The sequence below is a fragment of the Rhipicephalus microplus genome, chromosome X, assembly GCF_043290135.1.
Source record: "Rhipicephalus microplus isolate Deutch F79 chromosome X, USDA_Rmic, whole genome shotgun sequence".
NCBI lineage: Eukaryota > Metazoa > Arthropoda > Arachnida > Ixodida > Ixodidae > Rhipicephalus > Rhipicephalus microplus.
The window spans coordinates 292,854,684-292,869,024 of record NC_134710.1 but is presented as its reverse complement, the minus strand read 5'-3'; the positions used below and the strand labels follow the sequence as shown (position 1 = coordinate 292,869,024).

The following is a 14,341-nucleotide window of genomic DNA, read 5'->3' as shown; positions in this document are numbered from 1 at the left end:
ATCGGGATAATAAACGTGAAGCTTGTCAAGTTTTGGGTACGTGTGAGTTTGCAATATGCGTAGGGTTCGCACCTGCCGTCTGTTAAGTTCGGAATGTGGAGGTGGAAAATGCGGCGTTCAAGGTGAAAGTGCTTTGTGATATCTTTGTACGTAATGGGTGCATCCCGATGGGTCTATAACTCAGCGAGATAGCGTTGCCCTGTGGCGGCGCGGTCGGTAAATGCGCGCGCTTCATCATGGGCGATCTCGTTGAGGTTGGATGGGCCACTCGGCACCCGGCCAAGATGGGCGGGGAACCAGATGACATTATGGTGATTCAGAGTAATCAGTTCCGTGCTTCGGAGGATGCGTAACGCCTGGTCGGAGACGACGTCACGTTCGAGAGCTCTGATGGTTGGTCTCGAGTCGCTGTAGATGACTTCCCGTTTGCTGTAGAGTGCACCTACAGCTCTACCTACTTGCTCCGCTACTTCGTGGTTTCGGGTGAGGATCGTACCCGAGTTAAGAATCCGCTGCGCGGATGATAAAGCGACCGCGGCGAAGGCTCGGTTGTTATGATAAGCATCAGCGTCCACGAACGAGACGTGGTCCGCTTACATGTGCGCTTATGAATGGCGGTTGCCCGAGCAAGGCGCCCACCTTTGGTGTATTCGGGGTGTACATTTCGCGGAATGGAAGCGATCGTGCTAAGGTCGCGGATTTCACGGGGGATCAGTCAACTCTGGGGGATCCCTGGTCGTCGACGAGAAGCCGAGCTCGTGCAGAATATGGCGGCCCACACTGGTGGTCCTGAGTCGGTCAATTGCACTCGTTTCTGAGCCTCGGCGATCTCTTCTAGCGTGTTGTGTACACGAAGCTCGAGGAGTTTGTGCGTCGGAGTGGTGATAGAGAGGCCGAGGGCTCATTTGACCCCCTTTCAAATAAGGGCATTGAGTTGATCGCACTCAGCATGCACGTAACCATTTGTGTATAGCGGCGCCGCAGGTAAAGGGGCACAAAACAAGCGATTGTACAAGACGCAGCAGGTTGTCTTCTTTGAGGCCATGGTGCCGGCTGGCCACTCTACGCACGAGTCGTATGGCGTTCTTAGTCTTAGTCCTGAGCTTCTGTACTGTTTGGTTGTGCTTCCGCGAGATTCGATGATCATGCCGAGAACCCTGATAGTGTCTACCCTGGGTACTGTACGACCATCTCTGGTTTGGAGGGTGATATTTCCGTTCCGCCATAGGGTTCCATTTTTTGGGTATGGCACCCCAGTGTTTGGGCAATTATATCAACAGCTCCTACTGCGGGGCAGCACCTAAGACCGGTGTGTTCGAGGTAGGACTCGGCGGTTTCGATGGCCTCTTGCAGGGCGGACTCAATGAAGCCATCCGACCCTGTGGAGAACCATATGGTTACATCGTCTGCATAGATAGTGTGGTTTAGCCCATTGGTTCTCTAGAGTCGTTCGGGAAGCCCAATCATCATGAGGTTGAAGAGCGTCGGTGAGAGGACGGATCCGCCAAGACATTGCAATTTTTTATGTAGGTAGAACGTGCACCTGTTCTGCCAGTCCACTTAAAGTGTTTTTGATGCTTTATAAGTGCCATGAGATTATTATTTTTTAATCCGTTCTGAAGAGAGAACAAACAAACTGTCAAACATGTCACTTCTGTAAAAAACTGATTTTTGTGTGTGTGTGAAACAAGGTAAGACTGTCTGCCTTTCATGCGTAATGGCTTCACTGGTCTCACATGTGTTGCCTGCAGCCTATTGCATTTTATTATATAGAACCTGGTGCAGAAAGCGTTCTACAAAAATGAATTACGACAGTGTCATCCGCCTTTGCATACCTAATTTGGCGCTGAAATTTATTATTATAAATATAAAATTGCCTAAGATATCTCTTCAAGGCGACTCCCCAGGGGCTCTTAACAGAGCGTCCAGTGTCGACACTCAGTTGCATCTTTGCCGAGAAGCACTTGAAATCGACCATCAATTCAGAAATGACGGAAGAACAATGACGTCTGAGTAGATAGCATAACACAATGGTATCTCAAGAAACGAATCGGCTGATGCTTAGACGTCAGCGAACGACCTTGACTTTACTCAATATGTGGTACACAAATTCGACTGTTTGTACTGCCCTCCCCCACCTGCAATGTTGACACATGGATGAATGTGTCATTGAGAGATATAGTACTATACGAAAAAGAAAAGCGGTATCACACCATGCTTCGACCCACCACAATATATCTTTTCCCGGTGTTCAAAATTAAGCCTTATAACTTTCGTAACATTCAGCACAGGTAAGTACATGGAATCCGCTTTAGCAGATAAATTATGCATCCGGGAACTCACAAAGTGAGACAATAACTATTGTTGTTCGCCACCAAATCAACTAATAATTAATAATGCACTCTTTAGTAACTGCAGCCAGTGGGCATGTTTGTATTGACGAAGTGGAGACAGTCGTGTTTCTGCACAGAAACCGAATAATTTTACCTTCATCTACACAGAACTGGGATAATTCTGTAATATGTATGTGCTTTGAAATATCCCGCAGAAAAAAATGACAGCGTATCAACGGAGTGAATGATGAGCGGGGCGAAGCGTCCGTCTGTCTGTCTGTCTGTCTGTCTGTCTGTCTGTCTGTCTGTCTGTCTGTCTGTCTGTCTGTCTGTCTGTCTGTCTGTCGGCCCGTGCATTCGTCTATCCGTGCATCCGTCTGTCCGTCCATGCACTCCGTGGATAAGCCTATCGAGGTCCTCCACTTCGTTCGTACCCCACTAATGACCCACCCTGTATGGCGACGACCCAGGACACTGAGAGAGGCACTTCTTCCTCGCGCACCCAGGTACAACACGCGTAGCAGCCAATCGGAAAGTAGTGGTTCAGCGCCATCTAGAATATCCTCACTCAACTGCAGTTTGTGTACTTCTATAAGACAGAGCCGTCTAATATACTGTTCGGGAAATAGTGCCTTCCTTTTTTTTTTTCGCGTCTTCTCTTCTCTCGTTTACGCCTTACACAGGACGAGATTAGACAAAGAGGAACTTCGCCCCTAAAAGTTCATGATTTACTTAATTACGCATGCAAGAGAGTGAGCGCAACGCTCCTCTCGGTGTGCTGTGGCAGTTGAAGGTGGTGTTATTTTGGCAATGAGTCGAAGGCATAAGCGAAGGAGGCAATGGTTACCCTTTTACTACCGGCTGGTGACACCAAGCAACGACAGTTTGTACCACCAGGGAGGTACACTGCACCGATCATCACTGCCTTACATTCGTTGTAACACGTTGTTTTGTTTTCCGTCTCTTGTGCCTATTTGCGACATTGCACGCCACAACTCAGGCTCCAAAGCGTCTGTTTGAGACTGCTCCATTCTTGAAAAACATCTGTACAAATTAGATGCGTTTTATGTAATCACGCGTAGAATGTGTTCGTTGCTGTCCGCACCTCCATTTACGAGCACATTAGAAACAAACTTGGGATAACGTGAAAAACGACTGTATTTGCCAGTACAAAGCACAACGACGAAAATAATCATAGTTAGGGTTTCTGAAGGACTAATATTTCTTGCAAAATGAACATAGTCCTCATAACACACGAATCCACGCTGTGTGAACCGACCTCATCCGATAAAATGCGATCACATCTATTTCTTTTTTTTTTTTAAGGACAAACTGATTGAGGGTCGGGATTGGTGGCTTGCAAGATAGACACACCGTGAAAGTTATGCCAACAAAAAAGTAAAAAAGAACAGAAAACTACCACAGGCAAGCTCCCGAAAGAGCTACAGCATGCGAAAACACGCTGTGATGAGATTATGATGTCAATTACTTGGCTATTTCCCATTGTAAGTGGTTATCAGCAAGGTAAAAAGAGGAGGCCAAGTTAATGGAATTCTGATAAGCTGACTTTGATGACACAGGGAACTTTCTTCGCTGTTTGTTTTCGTGAGGAAACTGCGCGGAGGGGCTGTTACATGACGCGAAGATGACGGCGACCAGCCACAGCGGCTGCGCGTCATGCGCGCACACTCAGGCGCACATTTTGGCCACGTGACAAGCGTCGCGATCTCGCATCGGGCCGCCGCCCAACGCACACGCGGGTGACCTTTGCGCAAGTGGCATCACGGGACCACCCGCATTTCACCGGCCTAGGAAACGGGCACCCCGCTTTTTCGAGGAGAACACCGCCGACTCTCTGTTGGCTCTTGCAGCGCACACTTTTTATTGGATGTGAAAGGCGTTCGCGCCGAAGCGGCCGTTCACCGGGACACAGGGGCGCTACACTAATTCAAGTCCCATCAGTACACGGGCCTTGTCAATCGTTGAAGTGTGGCAGCTTGGGCTAGTTGGTATGGCATGACGATAGTTATAGCGCGAGAACAAAACGACGACACAGAGACAAGAAGGACACGAACTAGGACAGAACAAGAAGGACAGAACAAGAAGACACGGCACAGAGACAAGAAGCGCTCGTGTCTTTCGTGTCCTTCTTGTCTCTGTGTCGTCATTTTGTTCTCGCGCTATAACTATCGTCATGCCTTGTCAATCGTTGAAGTTGCCGAATAGCCAGTTAAAGGGACAACGTGCGCTAAGGTATATTAGGATCAGTCATGTACAACCGCTTGTAATTGTCCTAGAGGTGCACCAATGCGGGACGTCTTACCGTATTGTAAAAGCATATGCATCACAAAGCATAGATCGAAGGGCGGATTTCACGTGTGGGACAAATGTTCATATAAAAATATAAAATTATTATATAATTTGCTTTCAAAACTGAATCACAGAAGCTTCCTTAGCAGAATACTCAAGATGAAGGCTAGTGGCTCTTTCACAACATTTGTCATTAAAATGGGCTATAATTAAGCTGGCACTCTGGTGAATAGTGTTTCGAACGCTTGTCTCTTAAAAGAAAATGTCATTGTTTGTTGTTGCTTTTTTTTTCTTTTTGTCTATGCCAGATGCTACAAAATCGCACTTGTCTTAGGTATTCCTGCCAAGCAGATATCACCTGACTTTAATTTTGCTAATCAAACAACTGTCCTATAATAATAATCAAAACGGGTTAGTGTGTCAATTTCAATATCTGCCTAAACTCTGACATTTCGCAGGCAAGTCGCATGTTCGCCACACGAAAATGTGTGATAAGAGACAGGAGTTTCACGGCTGATCGCAAAGTACTTATTAAAAGGAGCTAGGCGCATTTCAAAGCCAAAGAGATTTAAAAAAGGCAAGTGAGAAAATTTAGATTATACTTTAAACGCTCGTGAAGGACTCCTTTCACTTTTTCTTTGACAAGTATTATTGCTTCTTTAGAGTAAACGTATCTTCTCAGACTCAACTTTTACTGCACTCTGAACTAGTGAACATAGGCACTCGTGTACACAGAGCTACTAAATTTTACATTTGTATTATGAAGTTAACCAGAACTGGCTGCGCTGAACTGTGGTCAAATACACTGAATAGAAGAAGTGATCTGAGGGTAGCCTACAGGTCTCACCTTGAAATTTATATTGATCGCCGAAAACCCATGAGGTATAAATGTAAGAAGCTGTGTGGCGTTACAGCACGTTAAAAAAGAAAATAGTGCTGCAGCCCTATTTTCTTGTTAAATTTACATTTAACATCATGAAGTTAAATGTCAGTTGCCTGCGTAAATAAATAGAATGGGAAAAATTATCTGTGCTGTATTCTGAAATAACAAAGTCTAATCTAAGAATACGAGCCCTAGCTTCTTCCGATTCTTCTAGCCTAAGCGACAGTTTGGGGGACGATTTTCCACTCCACTGAATCTGGGACCACTGGCTTCACCCTTGTCATCGTGGTCTTTGGGTGAAACGCAATTTAAGCCTCCGCTGGTCTCCGTTCAGCCACAATAAAAGGGCAGTTATTGCTAACTTGGAAGTACCACTTAAGTTGTAGTGGTGTTTGCTTTTATATTACTTTCTCAGAAATGTCGAAAGAGGAACGTGAGGAAGAATACATTGAGAGAGATGATGTGCAAACAGGCTCACGAGAAGTGCTTATCCGCATTTCAGCGTGCGCCATCTACATGTCCATGTGGCCATAGTGAACAGGATGTGCATCCTCTGTTGCCCGGCTGTCCCAAGTGCGTCACGCATAGATAACAACTTGAATGGAAACTTTGTTTACTGGCCTCAGAGCGAACTTTTTTCGCTATCCACAATACGAGGCTCATGGCCACCAGAGGTCCCCCACAAAGCGATGAATGTCCTTCAACGCTTTTTCGAAGACACTTGAAGTACCAGCCACTACGTATCGTGCGTGTTTAGAGTGCTTGTTTGTGCCAAATATTAGCGTTTTTTTTTAACCAGACATCTATGAACATCACAAATTCAAGATTATATTTTTAAATTTTATTTTAAGCCTGATAACCAAGTGAAAAGGGCTAGCCGTCACCACGAAATTGTGACTACTATTTTTTCACAATAATTATTCAGTCAGTCGGTCGCTCGGTCGGTCGGTCTGTCAGTTTTCTGACCGGCCAGTCAGAAAGTCGGACGGTTGACTGTAGGGTGCCTGAATGGTTTCCCTCGCCCGCCGCTCCTTGCAGGGTGGGGACATTGTTTGACGGGGTGCTCGCCGCCGCGACCGGTTTTTCCTGACGGCCGCCGCCATTGCAGATCTCACTTCGCATAGCGACGGGAGCAAAGAAGGAGCTGTGGCCGCTCTGTCATATACTTTTTTAGGGAAATGACTGGGTGCTGCGTGCCCATGTGCACGAACAACTCCAGAAATGGTTGGAAACTCTACCATTTTCCGACAGAGCCCAAAAGAAGGCTGCTATGGATGGTGAAGATTAAGCGAGACAAGTGGCAGCCTACGAAGTCCTCGTGTGTATGCAGTGTGAGTATCCCGACATGTGTTCTTTTCTCGTCGAGAACTTTGAAACTTGTTTTTTTAAATGTGTATACGTGTCTGTGGGTCACTTTGTCGGTGCTGTAAACGCTTCACGTCTAAGTTGCAGTTTTTCTCTCTTTTTTTGCGATCTCTAAAAGTGCAGCTATGGAAACGTGTGGCGCAGCCGCAGTATTTGAAGTTTGTACCAGTTTTTAGTCACTATATGTATAAACAAAATAGGCTGCTTGTTATTAAATTGCGTATTTACAGAAAAGTGTTTTTCATTCGTTTATTGCAAATCACGAAATTCAATAAAAGTTGTGTGGTATACTGTGTCTTTCTAGTAATTCTGTCTAGGCTAAGCTAAGCTAAAATTCATGGTTCATAACGGACTTACAGGCACATTTTGAAGCAAGCCATTTCGAGCAGCACCGAGCTGACCAGTGGATAAAACTGAAGCCGAACGCTGTGCCAACGGTGTTCCCTTTCAGGGGTAAGTTACTGTTTCACTGTGCGTCAAAGATTCTGTATGAACCTAACAGGTGGCAACAGTACAAGGCTAAAATGATTTAGTTTCAAAAATTAGGATGATCCGTGGAATTCCTCGTTTGAGGATATTAAGAAAGTCGGGGTACGTGCCTGCGACCTGAGAAAAGGCATATGTCTGCAACCTATAATACTGCTAAAATCCAGTACAGGCCTGTGATTAGAGCTGGCTACCTTGTAATACTTGCAGCTTGTGACTGTCCTTTTTTGCACTGCAGGCTTGCCTCCACAAAGGAAGGCGCCAAAGGACAGGGCAGGACCTGCTGTGTTGCCTGATGCATGCCAAGAAACACGCGGTGACAACTCTACGGCCATTAATTGTACGCCACTCACAAGTGCACAGGCGAATTTAAATTCACGCACAGACAGTCTTGGCGCACAGCAACCGCAAAGCTGCAATTCTCAGACGCCTGATTCAGTACCGCACATTATGGAAAGGGAAGAAGTTGTGATCTCGGCCGATGCACCTGACGGGGCACGTGAAAACAAGCAGTTAAATAAGCAGCTCTCCGATATGGGCAGAAAATACACTCAGCTACATCAAGTCCATCGGAAAGCCACCTCAACCATTCAAGCACTAAAAAAACAGGTGAAAAAATTGGAAACCAAAATGGAATTATTCGGACAGCGTTTGAAATTCCTCAATGATGACCAGCTGCAGGCTCTTGGGCGCCAGAGTAATAAGGGAAGCACTTGGTCTGCAGAAACAATCAAGCAGGCGCTTCAGATTAAGTTTTCCTGTGGAAAAACTGGTTACCAGACACTAAGAAATCTGGGCTACCCCTTGCCATCCGGAAAAACCCTTGCACGTCGCCTTCAGGGCCTCAAGTTTCTTCCCGGAATTTTGACGGAAGTCATCGATGTTCTCAAAATCAAAGCAGAGAACATGCAAGACATTGAAAAAGACTGTGCTTTGTTCTTGGATGAAATGGAGATTGCTCGCGGGTACGAGCTCGATCGCGCTGAGGATGTGGTGTTGGGGGGGCAAACTATGCCAGAAAATCCAGACGAACCTGCACATCACGCACTAGTGTTCATGGTAGGAGGCCTGAATACGAGATGGAAGCAAGTGATTGCCTACCACTTCACCGGAAGTCATGTAGAGGGTAGTATCCTCAAGGACTACGTCATGAAGATAGTGCAGCTCTGCGCGGAAATCTCTTTAAGAATCCGTGTCGTCACTTGCGACATGGGGGCTTCTAATCGGGCTATGTGGCGCGAGCTCGGATTCTCCAGCCACAGGAATTCCATTACTGTATGTTCAGTGCCTCACCCCTGTCTGGAAGACAAAGAATTGTTTTTCACAGCAGATGCTGCACACGTGCTGAAGAATGTCAAGTCACAGTTGCTTTCATCGGAAGTATTCTTTCTGAGTGATGCAACAGTATGCCAGCACAATCTGCCATCAAAAGAAGTGAACGTGGACCATGTGCGCAGTGTAATTAAGTATGATGCTGAACGAGAGCTGAAAGTCGCCCCGAGGCTCTCAGAGTTACACATTTCGCGAGGCCATTTCACAAAAATGAAAGTGGGAGTTGCTGTCCGCTTCTTCAGGGAAGCTCCTGCAGCGATTCGGTACCTAATTAAAGAGGACGCGATAGAGCCGGAGGCAGAGACAACAGCTTGGTTTCTAGAATTAGTATTCAACTGGTACACGCTAATGTCTTCCCGCCACCCATCAGTTGCTCTCAGCCTTCGAGACATGCGGAGGTACCACGAATCAATTGAGCTACTGAACTCGGCCCTCGAAGTTTTTCAAGGAATGAAGATGGGAAGCAAGGCACAGTGGAAGCCTTCGCAAGCAGGTTTACTAATAACAACAAAAGTCGTTCTTCGTCTCCAAGACATTCTCTTGCGCAGTGAAGGATACGAATTCTTCCTCACGAGCAGAATCTTGCAAGACTGCCTCGAAAATTTGTTTTCGGTGGTGCGCATCAGGAAGCCTGTTCCTAACGCATATGACTTAAAGTGTGCCCTGAAGCTTGTGTGCGTGAGTCAGTTCCTTCATGCACCCGGAACGTCAAGCTACGAAGTCGACGATGCTAAGTACCTCGCCGACATGCTTGCAAAAGGCAAACAAGAGCACGGGGAGGTGGAAGCTGATGTCATTGATGACTCGGAAATTTTGTTCATTGAAGAACTTCAAGAAAACGAATGCAACATCCTTTTCTACATCGGCGGCTTCCTTTTAAAAGGTATGCTGAGTGTTGTAGCGGGATGCGGGCATTGTAATTCTGCCTTGTTAGGCTCAACTGAAAGCGAGCACGCAACTCTGACTATTCTGAAGGAGTACAGGAGTGAAGGTGGCAACCTCACATATCCCAGCAAGGATGTTTTGCTGACACTCAAGTCGTGTGAAGAGCATTTCAGGGGCATCATAAGTTGGAGTGAGGGCTTGCTGCGCTTAAGGTCCCCGTTGAAGGCCGTGACCGATTATTTGAACGAGATGGTGCGCCCTTGCGTAAAGACTTGCTCCGAGCACAGTGACGCCGTAGCAAAACTCCTTATTGCGAATTATGCAAGACTGAGGCTTCGCGTGCATTTGCGCCACGTTAGTTCAAACGGCGTCAATGAACACGGAAGCAAGACGTGCGCTGGGGTAAGCCTTCCGTGACCAGCCGAACTGGACCAGTCACTTATAAATTTTATTATTTTTTCTTTCAGAACACTTATTGTTTGATTAAAATATTTTGAGTTCATTGTGAACTGGCTAACCTCCCTGTCCTTTCTTCATCCTCCTCCTTAAGTTCATAGACATTTTTCTTATTTGTTATACAATATCACATTCTTAGATAAAAACAGCGTTGTGATCTTTAAGCTGACTAAGGTTGTGATCTTTGGAGAATGTTTATGGTAAGTTAATATTATTGCGGTCGAAGCAATACCGACACAGCGTCACAGAGGCAGAATACGAGAGTGATACTTCTCGGATAATTAGATTGCTCGCTTACATATATCTATGGAAAGTAGAAAAACTGAACAGGTATAGGGCATCAAAATCGTTATTACTGCATTTCATCTTGTATTTTCCAATAACTTAGTAAGATTTTTTTCTCAGTGGTCACATAAAAACGAGAGATTCAATTGATGTTTACGCTGTTTCACTATCTCAACCAGCTATAACAGAAAAATAGCTGTGTAACAAATCTGAATCTCATTCCCGCAAGATTATTCAGAGCTGCGAGGGCACGCAAGGCGGGGGAAAAAGCAGGATGAAGTAAGTTCAACGCGTACAATGCGAGCACTACTGAGTGGCTGGCACGCTGCACAGCCACTGAGGAGTGCGGTGAGTTTAGGTAACAGGAAAAGGCGTGCGCTTCATGAATTAATGTAGATTTATCCTGCAAACAGTCTCCAATGACAGACGCACATATTCAGACTGCTTTTTTATAGCGCGAAATACCATTTCTCGCACTAAACTCTTCTCAAACTCTCCTCATACGCGCGCGCAGGCAGTGTGTTTCGTTGGGGTGAGATATGTAATGGCGGACGCTCTAGCAGACGACGCGGTTGTCCCCACCCTGTACGGAGCGGCGGGCGAGGGAAACCATTCAGGCACCCTAGTTGACTGCGGGCCACACCCACCCAGAGACAGGAAGGATGAACCCCTCCGCCGAATTGTGGGCCCGCCGGACAACCCAGATTCGTACCTCCCACTGGTGATCACCGTCCTCCAGGTGTCCTCTGTGCTGAGAGGCTCGCTATCGCGCAGCGCCATGCACTGCCAGAGCACTCGAGGTATGCGGACACCGTCTGTCGTCAAAATGACGGCCGTGCCGCTTTATGCTGTCCATGTGCTTACTGTAAGCGAATGGCGACGGGATCACCTCTTTACACCAATATGAAAGTCATTGACGGGGCCTTCGAGAGTTCGGGGTGCTACACCTGGCCAATCGATAATGTCTGCAAATGTCAATAAACGTGACGTCGGATCAAACTGCTGGATGCATTTCTCCGAACTAGAGGTCGATTGCCCGTCACGGTGAACAGTTCGCGTTCTCGAACATGGGCCAGCTCATGAGGCTACAGGGTGGGCATCCTTGCCTATGTTAGTGCCAATGTTGCCGTCAATATAAATTTTTGTGCAATTTGGATTGTTGCACAAAGCCCGTTATGAACGCTCGTGTAGCGCGCACACACACACACACACACACACGCGCGCGCGTGCGCACGCACGCACGCACATACACACATACATACATACATACATACATACATACATACATACATACATACATACATACATACATACATACATACATACATACATACATACATACATACATACATGCATACATACATACATACATACATACATACATACATACATACATACATACATACATACATACATACATACATACATACATACATACATACATACAGAACACCCGTTTCTCAGTATAGCTGTTCTAATCCTCCATATCTGCTTCGGTCATGGTGCCCGCGTGTCCGAAGCCCAGCTTCGTTCTTGATCATATTATACATACATAAATATATATATATATATATATATATATATATATATATATATATATATATATATATATATATATATATATATATATATATATATATATATATAAAGCTTGTTCTGAAAGTGCCTGAACGTGGACAGGTAGAATTGCACTGTATACACTTCATGTGACTTTTACAAAAATGATGCCGCTAAGAACCAAGCAAGTGGGGCCATTATGCCGGCGCCCTATAGACAGCGCGTCCGGAGAAAGCTGGCATCGACTCGCCCTCCTGCGACAGCTGTGGGAAACGTCTTCGAATAAACAGCGGTTCTTTTTATAAACTTCTCCTTCCACCGTATATAGCACGAGGCCCGTCGTGGTATGTATGATTCGCTCTGTGACGGAGAAAATGTTCACCGCAAATTTACTGGGGTAATCACGCACGCTTAGCACTTCCGTTTTAGGTGGTTCGCTTCACTTTAGTTTTTTTACGGAAAAAGAAAAAGATGGCGGGCGTATATGTGCAATCAGGCCTTCACCGTAGCTTACGTCGACATTGCTCTTTTTTTTTTGGCATATCATATTATGCGAATACTTACCTCAATAGTTCTCTATTTTTTTTTTTTTTTTGGCAATAGCAATGCCGAGGGATCACTTTTGATAGAATTGTACTTCCTTAGGGCGCAGGGAACGCTTCAGAAAGAAGACAGATAGGACAAAGTGCACTGTCCTGAAACGTTTTCTACACACTAAGAAAGTGTATTTCTTTCAAATATGCAATACTAACCAGCCCAATTGGCCACTCTTTTGCCGAAGGTTCATCACTACATTCTTCTGCAGTCCTTACACATAGCAGGCCTGGGGGCATACTGCAGAAATCCGACGTCTTCGACGACGTGCTCGGGGTTCGTTATTACTGGAATAGAGTTGTTTACTTCTCAAGCAACGTGGAATTGTCCTTGACGCGCTCTACTCTGAAGGAGCGAATGATCATTGAACGAAAAGTTCTTGACATGACATCTGGAAGCTCCCTGCGCGAGACACAAGCATACACAGCGCAGTGCTATAGGCTTGTTCAACTTGGGTCCGGTTCTTTCGACACCTCTATTGAATTGTCGGAGTCGTATGTGAAATGTCATTATTCGTACAATTTTTGACGCGTCTTTCAAACCAATTATAGGTACTTACGGATGTGATTTGGACAACCCATGCATTTGTCGGAATCGGAAGCTTAGTATTTGTTCATAAACTGCTATTTTCACTTAGGGTCCAAAGCGAAAGGACAACTCCCCATGATCTCCTAGGTTTATAGTTGTAAAATAGTAAAAAAAGAAACGCGTACATACGCAGTTTAATTCTTTGATCCTTGGTTACTAATAGCCTGAAACCACGGCTCCGTACGCGTAAGAGAGGAGACAAAGGGCAACGGCTTCCGACATCGGTGTCCGAGTGGTGTGTAAACACTGCAGGCTCCCACGCGGCGCATCTGAGGGATGATGAGCTCACAGGGATCACCCGCGGGGAGCAAGCAGGCACAAGGCGACTGCGGGGTCCACGCTGCTGGCCTGCGCCAAGGGGAGGGGCTCCCGAAATAAACGTTTGTTGAAACCGAGGAAGCGACCCCTCAAAATAGGAGCCCTATGCCAGAAGCAGCCGCGGCAACGGGGCCTGCTCCTCCTCCTTCTCTGCGCTGCAGAGGCAGCGCTCGGCAGAAGCCGCCCATGGAAGACCCCAGCGGTGCCGCGCGGGAAACATGCTGCTCCCGGGTGTGTGAGCCCAGCGCAGGTCCGCGTAGAAGCGCGCCGAAAACCAAACAGCGAGTCTTGCGTCGCTTCGCTTGCTTCCGTGGGCCGCCGCCCCCGCGAAAGGTGAGGGGCTGCGCCGAACACCGTGCTTCATCCTCCAGGAGGCCTGGGACCATCGGCGTAGAGGCCTGGATCGCCCTTGTGCAGCGTACACAAGGCGACGACGTATAATCGACACGTAGCGAAACGCAAGCGACCGCAGGAAACGTATCCGAGACGTGACTTGAGGAAACGTACACTGCAATAGTCTCTCTGTCCGAAGACAGCTGTGGTTCCGACCACGTGCAACCCATTAATCCCACAGAGCTCCTTTCCGCGTATGCGAGCATCTTTCTCAAAACCGGGTGCGCAGGTAACTCTTTGAAGGACGCCGGGTTGAAGGACGCAAGTAAAAAGAAAAAAGTATAAAGTGACGCAACAAGCAGTGCATATCTTGAACCCGTCGACTTACGTGTGCCGGCATACCAGACTGTGCTACAGAGAGAGGGAGAGTCAAGTGTGCGCGATAAGGTGGTATACGTCTTTGCGATGTGCTGCTGCACTCAACGTTGAGCTGGTCGTCGGTTTTATTGACGAGAGCAAGCAGAGAAGTTTTGGAGCAGACGAGTCAAACAAGAAGTTTCATCGAACAGCGAGCTCTGTGGACGAAAGAGAGGCCTATATTATACGTGATAACAGT

The 14,341-nt window shown here is 46.6% G+C and overlaps 1 protein-coding gene across 1 annotated transcript; it reads left to right on the top strand.

The window, feature by feature from the left end:
- Positions 1 to 6,563: 6,563 nt before the first annotated feature.
- LOC142776162 (uncharacterized) lies at positions 6,564 to 10,103 on the top strand. Its single transcript, XM_075879341.1, has 3 exons — positions 6,564 to 6,857; positions 7,251 to 7,344; positions 7,616 to 10,103. Exons 1-3 carry the CDS (start codon positions 6,705 to 6,707, stop codon positions 10,009 to 10,011), a joined length of 2,643 nt encoding a protein of 880 aa, XP_075735456.1. The 5' UTR covers positions 6,564 to 6,704; the 3' UTR covers positions 10,012 to 10,103.
- The last annotated feature ends 4,238 nt before the right edge of the window (positions 10,104 to 14,341 follow it).

Excerpts from the sequence above, each read along its gene's own strand:
- LOC142776162 (XM_075879341.1), top strand. The coding sequence starts at position 6,705 with ATGACTGGGTGCTGCGTGCCCATGTGCACGAACAACTCCAGAAATGGT. Across the intron at positions 6,858-7,250 it reads AGTCCTCGTGTGTATGCAGT|GCACATTTTGAAGCAAGCCA; the intron begins GTGAGTATCCCG and ends ACGGACTTACAG. Across the intron at positions 7,345-7,615 it reads AACGGTGTTCCCTTTCAGGG|GCTTGCCTCCACAAAGGAAG; the intron begins GTAAGTTACTGT and ends TTTGCACTGCAG.